Source organism: Salmo salar, chromosome 07, assembly GCF_965601325.2.
Source record: "Salmo salar chromosome 07, fSalSal1, whole genome shotgun sequence".
NCBI classification, from domain to species: domain Eukaryota; kingdom Metazoa; phylum Chordata; class Actinopteri; order Salmoniformes; family Salmonidae; genus Salmo; species Salmo salar.
The window spans coordinates 8,057,376-8,076,583 of record NC_138297.1 but is presented as its reverse complement, the minus strand read 5'-3'; the positions used below and the strand labels follow the sequence as shown (position 1 = coordinate 8,076,583).

General features: G+C 41.7%; 1 protein-coding gene and 2 non-coding genes across 3 annotated transcripts in view; all 3 read left to right on the top strand.

The window, feature by feature from the left end:
* LOC106608502 (zeta-sarcoglycan) overlaps positions 1-8,929 on the top strand; it is a 42,930-nt gene extending 34,001 nt beyond the window's left edge. Inside the window, exon 7 of the mRNA XM_045721464.2 lies at positions 8,154-8,929. Coding sequence (XP_045577420.2) covers positions 8,154-8,348 — 195 coding nt within the window. The 3' untranslated portion in view covers positions 8,349-8,929. The remainder of the gene's footprint in view (positions 1-8,153) is intronic.
* A 6,172-nt stretch (positions 8,930-15,101) lies between these two features.
* On the top strand, positions 15,102-15,174 carry trnar-ucu (transfer RNA arginine (anticodon UCU)). The gene has a single exon. It is a non-coding gene; the product is annotated as a tRNA-Arg (tRNA).
* Positions 15,175-17,543: 2,369 nt separating this feature from the next.
* trnar-ucu (transfer RNA arginine (anticodon UCU)) lies at positions 17,544-17,616 on the top strand. Its single transcript has one exon. It is a non-coding gene; the product is annotated as a tRNA-Arg (tRNA).
* Positions 17,617-19,208: the final 1,592 nt, after the last annotated feature.

The following is a 19,208-nucleotide window of genomic DNA, read 5'->3' as shown; positions in this document are numbered from 1 at the left end:
GGCAAGTTGAGAACAAGTTCTCATTTACAATTGCGACCTGGCCAAGATAAAGCAAAGCAGTTCGACAACATACAAAAACACAGAGTTACACATGGAGTAAAAGAACATACAATCAATGATGCAGTAGAAGAAAAAAAATAATAATAAGACTATATACAATGTGAGCAAATGATGTGAGATAAGGGAGGTAAAGGCAAAAAAAATGCCATGGTGGCAAAGTAAATAAAGTATAGCAAGAAAAACACTGGAATGGTAGATTTGTAGTTTGAAGAAAGTTCAAAGATAAAATATAAATAATATGGTGCAAAGGAGCAAAATAAATTAAATAAATAAATACAGTAGGGGAAGAGGTAGTAGTTTGGGCTAAATTATAGATGGGCTATGTACAGGTGCAGTGATCTGTGAGCTGCTCTGACAGCTGGTGCTTAAAGCTAGTGAGGGAGATAAGTGTTTCCAGTTTCAGAGATTTTTGTAGTTCGTTCCAGTCATTGGCAGCAGAGAACTGGAAGGAGAGACGACCAAAGGAGGAGTTGGCTTTAGGGGTGACCAGAGAGATATACCTGCTGGAGCGCGTGCTACAGGTGGGTGCTGCTATGGTGACCAGTGAGCGGAGATAAGGGGGGACTTTACCTAGCAGGGTCTTGTAGATGACCTGGAGCCAATGTGTTTGGCGACGATTATGAAGCGAAGGCCAGCCAACGAGAGCGTACAGGTCGCAGTGGTGGGTAGTATATGGGGCTTTGGTGACAAAACGGATGGCACTGTGATAGACTGCATCCAGCTTGTTGAGTAGGGTATTGGAAGCTATTTTGTAAATGACATCGCCGAAGTCGAGGATTGGTAGGATGGTCAGTTTTACGAGGGTATGTTTGGCAGCATGAGTGAAGGATGCTTTGTTGCGAAATAGGAAGCCAATTCGAGATTTCACTTTGGATTGGAGATGATTGATGTGAGTCTGGAAGGAGAGTTTACAGTCTAACCAGACACCTAGGTATTTGTAGTTGTCCACAAATTCTAAGTTAGAACCGTCCAGAGAAGTGATGCTGGACAGGCGGGCAGGTGCAGGCAGCGATCGGTTGAAGAGCATGCATTTAGTTTTACTTGTGTTTAGGAGCAGTTGGAGACCACGGAAGGAGAGTTGAATGGCATTGAAGCTCGTCTGGAGGGTTGTTAACACAGTGTCCAAAGAAGGGCCAGAAGTGTACAGAATGGTGTCGTCTGCGTAGAGGTGGATCAGAGATTCACCAGCAGCAAGAGCGACATCATTTATGTATACAGAGAAAAGAGTTGGCCCAAGAATTGAACCCTGTGGTACCCCCATAGAGACTGCCAGAGGTCCAGACAGTAGGCCCTCCGATTTGACACACTGAACTCTGTCAGAGAAGTAGTTGGTGAACCAGGCGACGCAATCGTTTGAGAAACCAAGGCTACTGAGTCTGCCGATGAGGATGTGGTGATTAACAGAGTCAAAAGCTTTGGCCAGGTCAATGAATACGGCAGCACAGTATTGTTTCTTATTTCTTATTCTTTCTTATAATGACTATCCCTTCCTCTGTCCACCATTCATACAAGATCTGGAAGGTCCTTCAGTCAAGTATTGAAATTTAAGCACAGATTTAACTACAAAGACCAGGGAGCTTTTCGAAAGGGCAGTGATTGGTAGATGGGTAACAATAGACAATCGGACATTGAATATATCTTTAAGCGTGGTCAATTTAAATTTATGCTATAGATGATGCGTTAAACCACCCAGACACATCAAATATGCAGGACAGGAAGGAAACTGCCGATGTCACCACTTTAAAAATGTATTTAACTAGGCAAGTCAGTTAAGAACTATTTCTTATTTGCAATGACAGCCTACCCTGGATGACGTTGGACCAATTGTGCACCACCCTATGGGACTCCCAATCACAGCCAGATGTGATACAGCCTGGATTCAAACCAGGAAGTGTAGTGATGTCTCTTGCACTGAGATGCAGTGCCTTAGACTGCTGCACCACTCGGTGATTTAATTTTTAAATTTTATTTCACCTTTTATTTAGCCAGGTAGGCCAGTTGAGAACAAGTTCTCATTTACAACTGTGACCTGGTCAAGATAAAGCAAAGCAGTGCGACAAAATCAACAACACAGAGTTACACATAAACAAACGTACAGTCAATAACACAAAATAAAAATCTATGTAGTGTGTGCAAATGTAGAAGAGTAGGGAGGTAAGGCAATAAATAGGCCATAGAGGTATTGTATTGATTCAGGGGGGTGCATACTTATCTAATCAAGGTATATTAGTGTTTTATTTTCCATTCATATTATTTCTTTTTAAATATGAATTTTTCTTCCAATTTGACATTACAGAGTATTTGGTGTAGATCGTTGACAGAAATAAAAAGAGCAATTTAATCCATGTTTAATCCACTTTGTAACACAATTAAATGTGAACAAATCAAAAGAAGGTGTAGATTTTCTGCAGGTAATGTAAAGCCACTAAAACCTTATATTTCTTTTTTTTTACAAGATTTAGTGCCTGTGGCTAGGTGCATTCCTTCATTTAGAGGAGAGCTCTGCATTGGACAAGCGACAGATATAGACACACTGTCAAGTCCAATCCAACTCAACCCTGCTCCGGCGCTCGACGTCACCGGTCTACTAACCACCGGTCCTGGCAACCCATGTTATGCACACCTGGCAACCATCATTACGCACACCCTGCGTCTCATCATCAGTCACACCTGGACTTCATTGCTCCCTTGATTACTTACCCTTTATATAGCACTCTTTTGTTATCCGTCATCAGGTAGTATTGTTTATGTTTCTATGTCAGACGTTACGCTTGAGTTGTGTCGCGCCATGTTCCTTATTACTAAACTAACTTCTCCTGACTTCCTTAGTCTACGTTACACACAAGCAGAATCCTATGCAACAACCAGCTAAACGAAAGCGAGACTAGATTGATTTCAAACTAGAACTATTATATGAGTGCATAATAAGTTAGAAGAACTAAAACATCTAACTGAGAAGTTCTACAGGTGACATTTCAGCCGAAAATAAATTACTAGATAATGTTCTATCTGATCAGAAGCATCTTAGTTACGATCTTATTTCCTAAATGGTGTTGCTAAATGTTGTTGCATTTGGGGACTATATTTCACAATAAGGATTTCAGCATACTTTATTCAGACAAATGTATTCTACAGCAGCAAACAGTTTTCACCCACGTATAGACATTAAAGACCTACTTACAATGTGATAATGTAATTTTGGAGCCTACACTGGAAAAAGTATTATTCTAGGTTGGCATCAAATAACCTACTCCTTGTAAATCATGTAGCCTATAGATTATAACTAAACCATAGGTGATGATGATCAGCTGGGACAATCGATAGCTGCAGTGTTTTGGACAATCATTGGAATACCCATTGTGAGTTTATCAAGACAAAAAGGACACTATGCAATTATTGATTTGGATCGTCTTTTTGTATTTGATGGAAACATAAAATAACTTTTCCAATTACATTATCACATTGACAATGGCCGTTCGCTTTCTCGTTCGCTGGTTTGTGTAAATATTTTATTTAACATTAGTGTTAAAAATGTAAAATGTTTTTTTTTTTATAAGTTGCACTGGCAAATTTGATGTAAATATGTGCAATTTGATATTAGGTGGATTTTGCATGTTGAATGTTTTTGAAAATGGAACCTCTTGAAATTACTTTTTATCTATCTGAATATTTTCTTCACTCTGTCTGGAAACAAGATCCAATAGTTTCTGAGATCATACTATTTAAAAATATAAAGATTTTTATCGGTTTCGCCCAATACCTAAGGGGAAATGTCATTACCACTACATCATACAATTGGCTATTTTAGTTGAAAAGGAAATTACAGAAATTGTGGCAAAGGTATTTTTTATAACATTTCATATGATAATTGTTTTTTAAATCAAGTTTATTTTTTTACTATTTTGAAGTTTTCTTAATTAGATGTATTCATCATTGTCATGTTTAAATGTCCGTATATGCCTTGATGATACATCTATTTACCACAGCAAAATGTCAATATTTTACATTATTTTAGGAATTATCTTAAGAACAAATATATAGGGTTCACATATGGGAAAAATCATCAATATCAATTGTAATTGTCACCGGATGCTGGAGTGAGTAGCCGTGCTGTACTTCGCTCCGCGGGTAATATTACATTTCATTACATGACATTACAACGGAACGATTTGATTAGTGTAATGTTAGCTAGCTAGCTGCATAGTTGTCTTTGCATCAAGGATAAATGTGTAGCTAAAGGTGTAGGTGTAGCTTTGAGAAACTAACTTTGAGAAACTAACAAGGTTAGCTAGCCAGCTGTATTCGTTCGTTCGTGCCGTTTTCCAAACGGCGTCAACACCACAACACCACAGCCACTGCCAGCTAGCCAACTTTACCAACTAGCAGTACTGTAGAAACGAAATACATTACAACGGAACGATTTGATTAGTGTAATGTTAGCAAGCTACATAGTTGTCTCTGTATCAAAGATAAAAGATAAAGGTAAACGCAGCCACCGCTAGCTAGCCAACTCTACAGCTAGCAGTACTGTATCATTTTTAGTCAATAAGATTTTTGCAACGTAAGCTTAACTTTCTGAACTTTCGAGTTGTGTAGTCCACTTGTGTAGCTAGCAGGACTGACTTTGTGTTAGCTAGCCAACGTTTAATTACTTCTGTGTTATGAAAGGAACTAGACACGGACACGAATGATCCATTGGTAGTTTGTTGTAACCAAGTATTGGTGCTAACCGTGTGTTATTGGATGCTAGCATGCTAGTTAGCTACAGCGTCATAGGACACGGTGCACAGGGTGGGTTTCACGGAAGAATACTGTACCAAGTTATCTAGCTGAATAAACTAAGTTTGAGCCAATTCCTGGAAACATTGAACCACTGTAGTTTACATCAATTATAATTTCTAAAGTGGAAGTTGGAAAAGTTATATTTGAGTGTTTCAGTGAATGGTTAGTGAGGGAGGCCCTGCTCTATCGCTTCCCCACTGCTAAAGCTAACTCTCTCTCCTCTGCTCTCATCCTTCTAGACCTATCTGCTGCCTTTGATAGTGTGAACCATCAGATCCTCCTCTCCACCCTCTCCGAGTTGGGCATCTCCGGCGCGGCTCACTCTTGGATTGCGTCCTACCTGACAGGTCACTCCTACCAGGTGGCGTGGCGAGAATCCATCTCCGCACCACGTGCTCTCACCACTGGTGTCCCCCAGGGCTCAGTTCTAGGCCCTCTCCTATTCTCGCTATACACCAAGTCACTTGGCTCTGTCATATCCTCACATGGTTTCTCCTATCATTGCTACGCAGACGACACACAGTTAATCTTCGCCTTTCCCCCTTCTGATAACCAGGTGGCGAATCGCATCTCTGCATGTCTGGCAGACATATCAGTGTGGATGACGGATCACCACCTCAAGCTGAACCTCGGCAAGACGGAGCTGCTCTTCCTCCCGGGGAAGGACTGCCCGTTCCATGATCTCGCCATCACGGTTGACAACTCCAATGTGTCCTCCTCCCAGAGTGCTAAGAGCCTTGGCGTGACCCTGGACAACACCCTGTCGTTCTCCGCTAACATCAAGGTGGTGACCCGATCCTGTAGGTACATGCTCTACAACATTCGCAGAGTACGAACCTGCCTCACACAGGAAGCGGCGCAGGTCCTAATCCAGGCACTTGTCATCTCCCGTCTGGATTACTGCAACTCGCTGTTGGCAGGGCTCCCTGCCTGTGCCATTAAACCCCTACAACTCATCCAGAACGCCGCAGCCCGTCTGGTGTTCAACCTTCCCAAGTTCTCTCACGTCACCCCGCTCCTCCGCACACTCCACTGGCTTCCAGTTGAAGCTTGCATCTGCTACAAAACCATGGTGCTTGCCTACGGAGCTGTGAGGGGAACGACACCTCCGTACCTTCAGGCTCTGATCAGTCCCTACACCCAAAGGGCACTGCGTTCATCCACCTCTGGCCTGCTCACCTCCCTACCTCTGCGGAAGCACAGTTCCCGCTCAGTCCAGTCAAAACTGTTCGCTGCTCTGGCACCCCAATGGTGGAACAAGCTCCCTCATGACGCCAGGACAGCGGAGGCAATCACCACCTTCCGGAGACACCTGAAACCCCACCTCTTTAAGGAATACCTGGGATAGGATTAAGTAATCCTTCTAACCCTCCCCCCTACCCTCCCCCCCAAAAAAGATATAGATGTACTATTGTAAAGTGGTTGTTCCACTGGATATCATATGGTGAATGCACCAATTTTTAAGTCGCTCTGGATAAGAGCGTCTGCTAAATGACGTAAATGTAATTTAATACACTTTTTCCTCAAAAATATGTGCCATGATGGTAATGACTTAGCGTTGTGTTAATGACAATGTGGTAGAAATTACATTCCATATAAAACAACTGATGAAAGAACACCATTAAACATTTTAATGTCACAATTGTACATGCTTAATTTGATTGAAGATATAGAACACACCATTTGCAACCTCAAAAAACAAAGACACATTGCCTCATTAACTTAAAGCATATTAAAGAACAATTTTGGGATTCAAGGCATTAGGCCGAAATATATGTACAAGATTGGAAACACTGGTTGACATTAAACACGTTATTGTTCACTGGCTGCAGTCTATTGATTCAGACTCATGAGACAGGTGTGTGCTCAATCAAGATTCGGTTTTGCCCTTAATACTCTCTATTGCTTAACGAGAGACCGCATTTCCTCCCAGATTGCGCCATCAAACGTCATATCCTGTTTTGTCACTGGATGAGGCTCAGGGACAAGCCCAAACATATTCTCTGGTTGGTACCATACAATGTCCTCTCTCATTGGCCAAAATAATCGGTTGGCTCCTACACGATTCATCGTATTGACTAGAGCACAGCTCTCCGCATCAACATCTTGTATAATGGGCTCCTGAGTGATGCAGCGGTCTAAGGCACTGCATCTCAGTGCTTGAGGCGTCACTACAGACACCCTGGTTTGAATCTAGGGTGTATCACAACCGGCCGTGATTGGGAGTCCTATTGGGCAGCGCACAATTGGCCCAGCTTCGTCCGGGTTTGGCCGGTGAAGGCGTCATTGTAAATAAGAATTTGTTCTTAACTGACTTGCCTTAAATAAAGGTTAAATAAATAAAATAATAATACCAGGGTAAGGGTCTTCATCATATTTCACAACACACCACTTTCCAATCAGTCCCTCATGTATGTAATGTATTGTGCTAGGAGAAGGCTGTGGTGAAGTGGAAGGTTGTGCTTTGTCTGCCTCTGTTTGGTGAATTATCACGGTCTGTGTGCCAAAACATTCACATAGATATGGAGTCATTTGAGGGGCAGGCAGGGCATCATTCTGTAGCTGTAAGACTTCAGGTGAGTGTGGGGGTGTGTTCCTTGACAGGCATGACTCTATAACCACTCTTTTACGGATAGTTGATCTTCTGTTTCTTTGGTTTATTTAATTTTTTTCTTGCTGGGAAAGTTGTGAGATGGGTTTAAGTTCACCTCTTTCTTTTCTCACGAGTTAGCTTTCTTTTTGTTTCTTAAGATACTTCTCTCGGTCCCTTCAGTCTCTCGGTCCCTGGTTTCTTAAGGAATACCTAGGATACGATAAAGTAATCCTTCTAACCCCCCCCCCCCTTAAAAGATTTAGATGCACTATTGTAAAGTGGTTGTTCCACTGGATATCATAAGGTGAATGCACCAATTTGTAAGTCGCTCTGGATAAGAGCGTCTGCTAAATGACTTAAATGTAAATGTAATGTAATATGTCTATAATGTTCCAGAGGTCAGTAATACAAAAATAAAGGTGGTCAATAAATACAATAATAAAAACAAATATATAGATGCACTTCAAAAACACATAATAGACATGTAGAGACACTAACCAAGCATTGGCACATTGAATAACAGCTGTCTAAGTGATTTCTAACTTGAGTCATTTAGCCTGTTACAGTTGTACCAGGTCTCCCCTATTCCCAATGCACTCAAATCACCACCATTCACATATCATTATTTAGTTGAATTGGTATGAATATACCTTTCAGAAAATGTATCATTGCTTTAGGCTAGACAAAATATCAAATCCTGATTCTATTTTCCAATCAGATCTTTTTAGATGCAAACACGATCCGACTGGGGAGTTTTCTTCCACTTGGTGTCTACTCCCCGTCCTCGGACGCAGCCTCTCAGAAACAGACTGTGTACGAGCTGTGCATCTGCCCCAACGGTAAGCTGTACCTCTCCCCCGCCGGCAGCAGCTCCAGCTGCTATTCCACAAGCAACGTCTGTCTCTGGAACTGATATAAGAACACTCTTCCACCACCTTGGCTGTGATGCTCACTGCTGCTCCAGCATCAATAATAGCAAAATAACGACAGTGGAGAAACCTTGGCCCCGTCCAGAACACTAGCACCTTGCTCTGACTTGATGTAGACGTGACAAGTATAAGTAATATGGCTAACATTTCACTCAGCCTATCAGAGGGCAAGTTGGACCTACTACCATGGTGTTAATGGTTCACGTGCTGTTGGAGTTATCAGAAGTTTGGAGTTCCGACTGGGAAGTTTCACTTGAACTAAAATGTTTTTACCCGAGGTGCCGAGTTCACCTCTGACCTTTCACCACTGACCTTTCACCTTTTCAACCAAAAGATGACAGCAAATCCGTTTTGGAACTTTTGCGAACATCAATGTGGATAATGCAACTAGTTAGACCATATTTTAAATGTTAAGCAAGCTAGCTAACTTTATTGTTAGCAACGTTTAGCTAAAATCTTATTGATTGAAGAATTTTTCCTACTCCTAAAGCATTTGAATACAATCGTGTCGAATATAGGACCACCAAGTTTCCCACTTCCCACAAGCACATGAATGGCCTATCCAATACTTTCAGATATACATGAGTGCCTAGAGCGAAGAAGCTAGGGGATACAGTGAAGGCGCTATGGGTCGTTTCTGGACTGGGTCCATGTTTCAGAACAGCTGAGCCCAGAGGACGGCGCTTTATTTTTGTACTGTATTTTTATTTTTTTCTATACTGGATTCAATGACAGTTATATGACAGACTAATCATGATACAGTACAAAAATATATATATATATATATATATGTGTATATATATATATATATATATATATATGTGTGTGTATATATATATATATATATATATATATATATATATATATATATATATACAGTACACTGTAAAGGAAAGAAGAGAACTGGGGGAGAGATAAAACACAGGCACCTTTGCTATGGAAAACACGTGATTGAAAATATGATTGAGACTGTCAGTATCTCCGAAGAAGATGATCTCCTAGACGAAGTTTGAAAAAGGCAGTTTGTATCACACTAATTAAAGCACACATTTTCCCATGTATTTTTTTCAAAGTCTAGAAATTTCAAAGTTTGTTTTTCATAAATGCTTGATGGGTATTGCTGTATTTTCAATTGTCTTAAAAGTGTAATAATTTCAAATGTTATGTTTTCTATGTTCCATGTACTGTACTTTAAACTAAAACATGTTTGATAAAGATTTGTAATGGTACTGGTAAATACAAAAACATTTAGTTTGACCTATTATTTGATAGTTTATGAATTTACACTTTACTTGATTTCCATACAGGTCTAAATAACATGATGCTCAATAAGAAAGCTAAATGGTTTAGAGAAGAATATGGGTTAATCATTTTCATATAGGGATGGTTTCCCTGACACAGATTAAGCCTGGAGAATCTCCTTGTTAGTGGTGTAAAGTACTTAAGTAAAAATACTTTAGAGTACTACTTAAGTATTTTTGGGGGGTGGGTATATATACTTTACTTTACTATTTATATTTTGGACTTTTACTTCAAAATTATGTACTTTTTACATTTTCCTTGACACCCAAAAGTACTCATTACATTTTGAATGCTTAGCAGGACAGGAAAATTGTCCAATTCACACACTCATCAAGAGAACAACCCTTGTGGACTCACTAAACACAAATACTTTGTTTATTTTATTTATAAGTGTTGGAGTGTGCCTCTGGCTATCCGTAAATTCAAAAAACAATAACATTGTGCCATCTGGTTTGCTTAATATAAGGAATTTGAAACAATTTATACTTTCATTTTTGGTACTTAAGTACATTGCAGCAGCTACATTCGCTTTTGATACTTAAGTATATTTAAAACTAAATACTTTTAGACTATTACTCAACTAGCATTTTACTGGGTGACTTTCACTTTTACCTGAGTCATTTTCTATCAAGGTATCTTAATAACAAATGAATCACCACAGCTCCTTTTGACATTTAGTCTATGACTGCCCTTAATCTGTGTCTAGGAAACCGTCCCATAGATCTTATCCAACAGTAACATCTAGTAGTTATGTTCCATTTTGAGCTGCTTGCAATGGGCTGAGGTGGTGTCGGATGTGCTTTTGCTTATCTCCTCCTGTATAGGTATAAGACATATTGAACTTTCCTATGCTCTTCCTACAGTGATGGCTATTTTAAGAAACATGAGCTGCATCACATTATTTTGGGGTTTGAAAATGCCTATCCCTATTTAGAGGCAGTTATTCTTCTGAAATAAAGATAACAGAGTAGCATTAATGAGGGACTGTATTGGCTGATTTCCATTAAGAAATTAAGACTGAAAAGATGCGTGCTTTGATGTGGGTGTTTCTTGTGTGTGTGTCTTCGCATGTGGGATGCATTTGTACATTCACTCTGGCAACACAGTCACTCAATCATCTAGAGAACATTAAAAGACTGTAACTGGCTCTACAAGTCCGAGTAAAATAATCAGAGTGAGGTGTTCAATAATTTCTGTGTCAAGGTAGCTAGCAAGGTGCTTGACTGAGATCAGAACACTACCCTTTAGCCGGAATGTCCAGTGTGCCCTCCATGTGAGAATTTACAAACAAACACCCATTTGTTAGTAGGGATTACTTGAAATCAAATCAAAACCAACATTTAAATATTACAAGCAAAGCAGAGACGTCACGGATAATATCAGACTTTTCGGCTAGCTGAGGCAAAACCTCCTTAGAAGAGGATGGTTTCGATCCTTGGGATTTGGGCCCAGCACACTTCTGCTGCGCTTAACATCTTTTTAGCTGAGAAATGAGGTGTATAGCAAGGACAGTGGGTTTGTAATGTTCTCTACTTTCAGACATCCCAGATGGGACTCAAACCCACAACCACTGGCTTTGGGGCCCAGTGCCTTATACATTAGGCCACTATGTAAAAAATGAACATTTGAACATTTGAAAATGATCTGCTAGGGTTTTTTGCAATGAAGTGCGAACAAGGATAAAAAAAAGCATAGTTTCATGGGCATGTCTCATTGCCCTTCATGATATTTTATTTTTACTGCTTTTATCAGCTTGTATTGGTCATGCTGATTACTCAGTGCCCCAGTGGCCTAATCGATAAGGCACTGGCCTCCTATCCCAGGGATTGTGGGTTTAAGTCCTGTCTGAATGCAGAATGGAACTTAGGAAGTGTAATGGGCCAATAACTCAGTGGTCAATTGATGAAAGTTATCCAGTTAAATTTGAGCAAAGAAGTGGAAAAAGGGTTTAAAAAAAGCATAGTTTAATGTTGATCTCTCAGCGCCGACAGAAACAAACATCTCTCTGGTAAGAAGAAGGGCAGGGGTTATGATTATTGACTCTTGGTGTAATCACAACAACATACAGGAACTCAAGTCCTTTTGTTCACCCAACGTAGAATTCCTTACAATCAAATGCCGACCACATTATCTTCCAAGAGAATTCTCTTCGATTATAGTCACAGCCCCCCCCCCCCCCCCAAGCAAATCCCTCGTCGGCCCTGAAAGAACTTTATTGGACTCTATGTAAACTGGATTTTAACAAATGTAACCGAAAAACCATACTTCCCAAATTCTATCAGCATATCGAATGCGTCACAAGAGCCGCTAGCTTTCTGGATCATTGCAACTCGAACTTCCGCGATGCATACAAAGCCCTCCCCCGCCCTGCCTTCGGCAAATCTGACCATGACACCATTTTGTTGCTCCCAGCCTATAGACAGAAACTAAAACAGGAAATGCCCGTGCTCAGGTCAATACAACTGACCAATCGGATTCCAGGCTTCAAGATTACTTCGATCACGTGGACTGGGATATGTTCCAGATAGCCTCAGGCAACAACATTGATGTATACTCTGACTCGGTGAGCGAGTTTATTAGCAAACTCATTGGAGGTGTCGTACCCTCTGTGACCATTAAAACCTTCCCTAACCAGAAACTGTGGATTGATGACAGCATTCGCATGAAACTGAAAGCATGAACCACCGCTTTTAATCATGGCAAGGCGACCGGAAACATGACCAAATTCAAACAGTGCAGCTATTCCCTTCGCAAGGCAATCAAACAAGCAAAGCGTCAGTATAGAGACAAAGTAGAGTCGCAATTCAACAGCTCAAACATGAGACGTATGTGGCAGGGTCTACAGTCAATCATGGATTACAAATAGAAAACCAGCTACGTTGCGGACATCGACGTCTTGCTCCCAGACAAATTAAACAACTTCTTTGCTCGCTTTGAGGACAATACAGTGCCACTGACACGGCCCGCTACCAAAGCCTGTGGGCTCTCCTTCTCTGTGGCCAACATGAGTAAAACACTTAAACGTGTTAACCCTCGCAAGGCTGCCGGCCCAGACAGCATCCCTAGCCGTTTCCTCAGAGCATGCACAGACCAGCTGGCTGGTGTGTTTACGGACATATTCAACCAATCCCTATCCCAGTCGGTTGTCCCGACATGCTTCAAGATGGCCACCATTGTTCCTGTTCCCAAGAAAGCTAAGGTAACTGAACTAACCGATTATCGCCCATTGCACTCACTTCTGTCATCATGAAGTGCTTTGAGAGACTAGTCAAGGACCATATCATCTCCACCTTACCTGATACCCTACACCCACTCCAATTTGCTTACCGCCCCAATAGGTCCACTGACGATGCAATCGCCATCACACTGCACACTGCCCTACCCCATCTGGACAAGAGTAATACCTATGCAAGAATGCTGTTCATTGACTACAGCTCAGCATTTAACAACATAGTACCCTCCAAACTCGTCATTAAGCTTGCGACACTGGGTCTCGACCCTGCCCTGTGCAACTGGGTTCTGGGCTTTCTGATGGGCCGCCCCCAGGTGGTGAAGGTAGGAAACAACATCTTCACCCCGCTGATCCTCAACACTGAGGCCCCACAAGGGTGCATTCTTAGCCCTCTCCTGTACTCCCTCTTCACCGATGACTGCGTGGCCATGCATGCTTCCAACTCAATCATCAAGTTTGTAGACAACACTACAGTGGTAGGCCTGATTACCAACAATGACGAGACAGCCTACAGGGAGGAGGTGAGGGTCCTCGGAGTGTGGTGTCAGGAAAATAACCTCTCACTCAACGTCAACAAAACAAAGGAGATGATCGTGGACTTCAGGAAACAGCAGAGGGAGCACCCCCCATCCACATTGTAGGGACAGTAGTGGAGAAGGTGGAAAGTTTTAAGTTCCTTGGCATACACATCATGGACATGATGGTCCACCCACACAGACAGCGTGGTGAAGAAGGTGCAACAGCACCTCTTCAACCTCAGGAGACTGAAGAAATTTGGCTTGTCATCTAGAACACTCACAAACTTTTACAGATGCACAATCAAGAGCATCCTGTCAGGCTGTATCACCGCCTGGTAAGGCAATTGCACTGCCCTCAACCGCAAGCTCTCCAGAGGGCAGTGCGGTCTGCACAACACATCACCGGGGGCAAACTACCTGCCCTCCAGGACACCTACAGCACCCGATGTCACAGGAAGGCCAAAAATATCATCAAGGACAACAACCAGCTGTTCACCTCACTATCATCCAGAAGGCGAGGGTCAGTACAGGTCAGTACAGGTGTATCAAAGCTGGGACCGAGAGACTGAAAAACAGCTTCTATCTCAAGGCCATCAGACTGTTAAACAGCCATCACTAACATTGAGCAGCTGCTGCCAACATACTGACTGGCCACTTAAATAAACAGACTTAATAAAGGTATCACTAGTCACTTTAAATAATGCCACTTTAATAATGTTTACATATCCTACATAACTCATATGTATATACTGTAATCTACACCATCTACTGCATCTTGCCTATGCCGCACGCCCATCGCTCATCCATATATTTATATGAACATATTCTTATTCAGCCCTTTACATTTGTGTGTATTTGTGTGTATAAGGTAGATGTTGTGAATTTGTTAGATATTACTGCGTAGTCGACACTGGAAGCACAAGCATTTTGCTACACTCGCATTAACATCTGCTAACCATGTGTATGTGACAAATAATATTTGATTAGATTTGAATTGATAACATAGTGCCCCAGTTGCCTAATGGATAAGGCACTGGCATCCTAAGCCATGGATTGCAAGATCAAGTCATATCTGGGGTGTTTGAAAGCAGAGTGTCCCAGCAGAAGCATGCTGGGCCCATAACCCAGAGGTCGATGGATCGAAAACATCCTCTGCTATCCAGTCTGTTTTTAGCATTGAAGCGCAAACAGGGATAGAAAAATGCATAGTTTTATGGCCATGTCTCATTTCCCGCCTTAATTGTCTTTTTTTACTGCTTCTATCAGTTCATATAGGTCATGCTTATTACACAGTACCCCAGTGGCCTAAGTCACTGTTATCCAAAGCCAAGAGATTGTGAGTTCAAGTCACGTCTGGGATGTCTGAAAGCAGATTGGTGCAGCATAAGTGTGGTAGGCCCATAACCCAAAGGTTGATGGATTTAAACCATCCTCTGCGATCCAGTTTAGTCTTCCCTGTAGCTCAGTTGGTAGAGCATGGTGTTTGCAACGCCAGGGTTGTGTGTTCGATTCCCATGGGGGGTCAGCACAGAAAAAAAATGTATGAAATGTATGCATTCACTACTGTAAGTTGCTCTGGATAAGAGCGTCTGCTAAATGACTAAAATGTAAATGTAAATCTTAACATTGAAGTGCAAACAGAAAAATAAAAAGAATCTCTGCTATCAAGATTGTTTTTGGCAAGTACCCCCGTGGCCTAATGGATAAGGCACTGGCCTTCTAAGCCAGGGATTGTGGGTTCGAGTCCCATCTGGGGTGGATGAAGGCAGTTTGGGAAAGAAGAAGAGAGTTCATGTAACAAACATGTTGAAGCTATTGAATTTTTAGAAATGAAGTGCAAATAGGGATTAACAAAAAGTATACTTTCATGGGCATCTCTCTCTGCCCTTTGTGATTCTTTTTTTGAATCTGTTTTATCAGTTCGTATAGGTCATGCTGATCACACAGTGCCACAGTGGCCTAAGAAACTGGCCTCCTAATCCATGTATTGTGAGTTCAAGTATTATTTTGGGGTGCCTGAAAGTGGAGTGATGAAGTGCAAGTATGCTGAGCAGTTAACCCAGTGATTTATGGATCAAAACCATCCTCTTCTATCCAGTTTGTTTTCAGCAAACAGAAATATAAAAACTGCTAACAATCTTTATTTTTACAAATTAATTGCAACCAGCGTTCAAAAAAAGCAAAATATCATGGGCATGTCTCAGTGCCCTATGTGATTCTTTTTTTTACTGTTTCTATCAGTTCGTATAGGTCGTGCTATAACACCATGCCCCAGATGCCTAAAAAACTGGCCTCCCATGCCAGGGATTGAGGGTTCGAGTCCCTTCTGGGGTGGGTTGTGGCGCTGTGGAAACGAGCTGGGCCCAGAGGTCGATGACCTGAAGCCATCCTCAGCTAAGAATTTTTATTTTTAGAAATTAATTGCAACCAGCGATCAAAAAAAGCATAATATCTTCGGCATGTCTCATTGCCCTTGGTGATTCTTTTTTTTTACTGTTTCTATCAGTTCGTATAGGTCATGCTATTACACCATGCCCCAGATGCCTAAAAAACTGGCCTCCCAAGCCAGAGGTTGTGAGTTTAAGTCTTGTCAGGGGTGGCTGAAAACAGAGTGTCCCAGGGGAAACGTGCTGGGCCCATAACCCAGAGGCCTATAGATTGAAACCATCCTCTGCAATCCATTTTTATTTTCAGAAATTAACTGCAACCAGGGATAAAAAAAGCATAATATCAATGGCATGTCTCAGTGCCCTCCGTGGGTTGAAGCAGAGTGGCGCTGCGGAAACGTGATGGGCCCAGAGGTTGATGGATGAAACCATCCTCTGCAATCCATTTTTATTTTTAGAAATTAATTGCAACCATAAATAAAAAATAGCATAATTTCATGGGCATGTCTCAGTGCCCTCTGTGATTATTTGTTTGACTGCTTCTGTCAGTTTGTATAGGTCACACTGATTACAGAGGTGCAGCGGTAGCGTGATGGCCCCGTAACCCAGAGGTCGATGGATCGAAACCACTCTCTGCTATCAAGATAGATTTTGGCAAGTGGCCTAATGGATAAGGCACTGGCCTTCTAAGCCAGGGATTGTGGGTTCAAGTCCCATCTGTGGTGGATGAAGGCAGTTTGGGAAAGAAGAAGAGAGTTCATGTAACAAAGATGTTGAAGCTATTGAATTTTTAGAAAGGAAGTGCAAATAGGGATTAACAAAAAGTATACTTTCATGGGCATGTCTCTCTGCCCTTCGTGATTTTTTTTTGAATCTGCTTCTATCAGTTCGTATAGGTCATGCTGATCACACAGTGCCACAGTGGCCTAAGAAACTGGCCTCCTAATCCATGTATTGTGAGTTCAAGTATTATTTTGGGGTGCCGGAAAGTGGAGTGATGATGTGCCAGTATGCTGAGCAGTTAACCCAGTGATTTATGGATCGAAACCATCCTCTTCTATCCAGTTTGTTTTCAGCAAACAGAAGTATAAAAACTGCTAACAATTTTTATTTTTAGAAATTAATTGCAACCTGCGATCAAAAAAAGCATAATATCTTCGGCATGTCTCATTGCCCTTGGTGATTCTTTTTTTTTACTGTTTCTATCAGTTCGTATAGGTCATGCTATAACACCATGCCCCAGATGCCTAAAAAACTGGCCTCCCAAGCCAGAGATTGTGAGTTTAAGTCTTGTCAGGGGTGGCTGAAAACAGAGTGTCCCAGCGGAAGCGTGCTGGGCCCATAACCCAGAGGCCTATAGATTGAAACCATCCTCTGCAATCCATTTTTATTTTCAGAAATTAACTGCAACCAGGGATAAAAAAAGCATAATATCAATGGCATGTCTCAGTGCCCTCCGTGGGTTGAAGCAGAGTGGCGCTGCGGAAACGTGATGGGCCCAGAGGTTGATGGATGAAACCATCCTCTGCAATCCATTTTTATTTTTAGAAATTAATTGCAACCATAAATAAAAAATAACATAATTTCATGGGCATGTCTCAGTGATTCTTTGTTTGACTGCTTCTGTCAGTTTGTATAGGTCACACTGATTACAGAGGTGCAGTGGTAGCGTGATGGCCCCGTAACCCAGAGGTCGAGGATCGAAACCACTCTCTGCTATCAAGATAGATTTCGGCAAGTACCCTAGTGGCCTAATGGATAAGGCACTGGCCTTCTAAGCCAGGGATTGTGGGTTCAAGTCCCATCTGTGGTGGATGAAGGCAGTTTGGGAAAGAAGAAGAGAGTTCATGTAACAAACATGTTGAAGCTATTGAATTTTTAGAAATGAAGTGCAAATAGGGATTAACAAAAAGTATACTTTCATGGGCATCTCTCTCTGCCCTTTGTGATTCTTTTTTTGAATCTGTTTTATCAGTTCGTATAGGTCATGCTGATCACACAGTGCCACAGTGGCCTAAGAAACTGGCCTCCTAATCCATGTATTGTGAGTTCAAGTATTATTTTGGGGTGCCTGAAAGTGGAGTGATGAAGTGCAAGTATGCTGAGCAGTTAACCCAGTGATTTATGGATCAAAACCATCCTCTTCTATCCAGTTTGTTTTCAGCAAACAGAAATATAAAAACTGCTAACAATCTTTATTTTTACAAATTAATTGCAACCAGCGTTCAAAAAAAGCAAAATATCATGGGCATGTCTCAGTGCCCTATGTGATTCTTTTTTTTACTGTTTCTATCAGTTCGTATAGGTCGTGCTATAACACCATGCCCCAGATGCCTAAAAAACTGGCCTCCCATGCCAGGGATTGAGGGTTCGAGTCCCTTCTGGGGTGGGTTGTGGCGCTGTGGAAACGAGCTGGGCCCAGAGGTCGATGACCTGAAGCCATCCTCAGCTAAGAATTTTTATTTTTAGAAATTAATTGCAACCAGCGATCAAAAAAAGCATAATATCTTCGGCATGTCTCATTGCCCTTGGTGATTCTTTTTTTTTACTGTTTCTATCAGTTCGTATAGGTCATGCTATTACACCATGCCCCAGATGCCTAAAAACCTGGCCTCCCAAGCCAGAGGTTGTGAGTTTAAGTCTTGTCAGGGGTGGCTGAAAACAGAGTGTCCCAGGGGAAACGTGCTGGGCCCATAACCCAGAGGCCTATAGATTGAAACCATCCTCTGCAATCCATTTTTATTTTCAGAAATTAACTGCAACCAGGGATAAAAAAAAGCATAATATCAATGGCATGTCTCAGTGCCCTCCGTGGGTTGAAGCAGAGTGGCGCTGCGGAAACGTGATGGGCCCAGAGGTTGATGGATGAAACCATTCTCTGCAATCCATTTTTATTTTTAGAAATTAATTGCAACCATAAATAAAAAATAGCATAATTTCATGGGCATGTCTCAGTGCCCTCTGTGATTATTTGTTTGACTGCTTCTGTCAGTTTGTATAGGTCACACTGATTACAGAGGTGCAGCGGTAGCGTGATGGCCCCGTAACCCAGAGGTCGATGGATCGAAACCACTCTCTGCTATCAAGATAGATTTTGGCAAGTGGCCTAATGGATAAGGCACTGGCCTTCTAAGCCAGGGATTGTGGGTTCAAGTCCCATCTGTGGTGGATGAAGGCAGTTTGGGAAAGAAGAAGAGAGTTCATGTAACAAAGATGTTGAAGCTATTGAATTTTTAGAAAGGAAGTGCAAATAGGGATTAACAAAAAGTATACTTTCATGGGCATGTCTCTCTGCCCTTCGTGATTTTTTTTTGAATCTGCTTCTATCAGTTCGTATAGGTCATGCTGATCACACAGTGCCACAGTGGCCTAAGAAACTGGCCTCCTAATCCATGTATTGTGAGT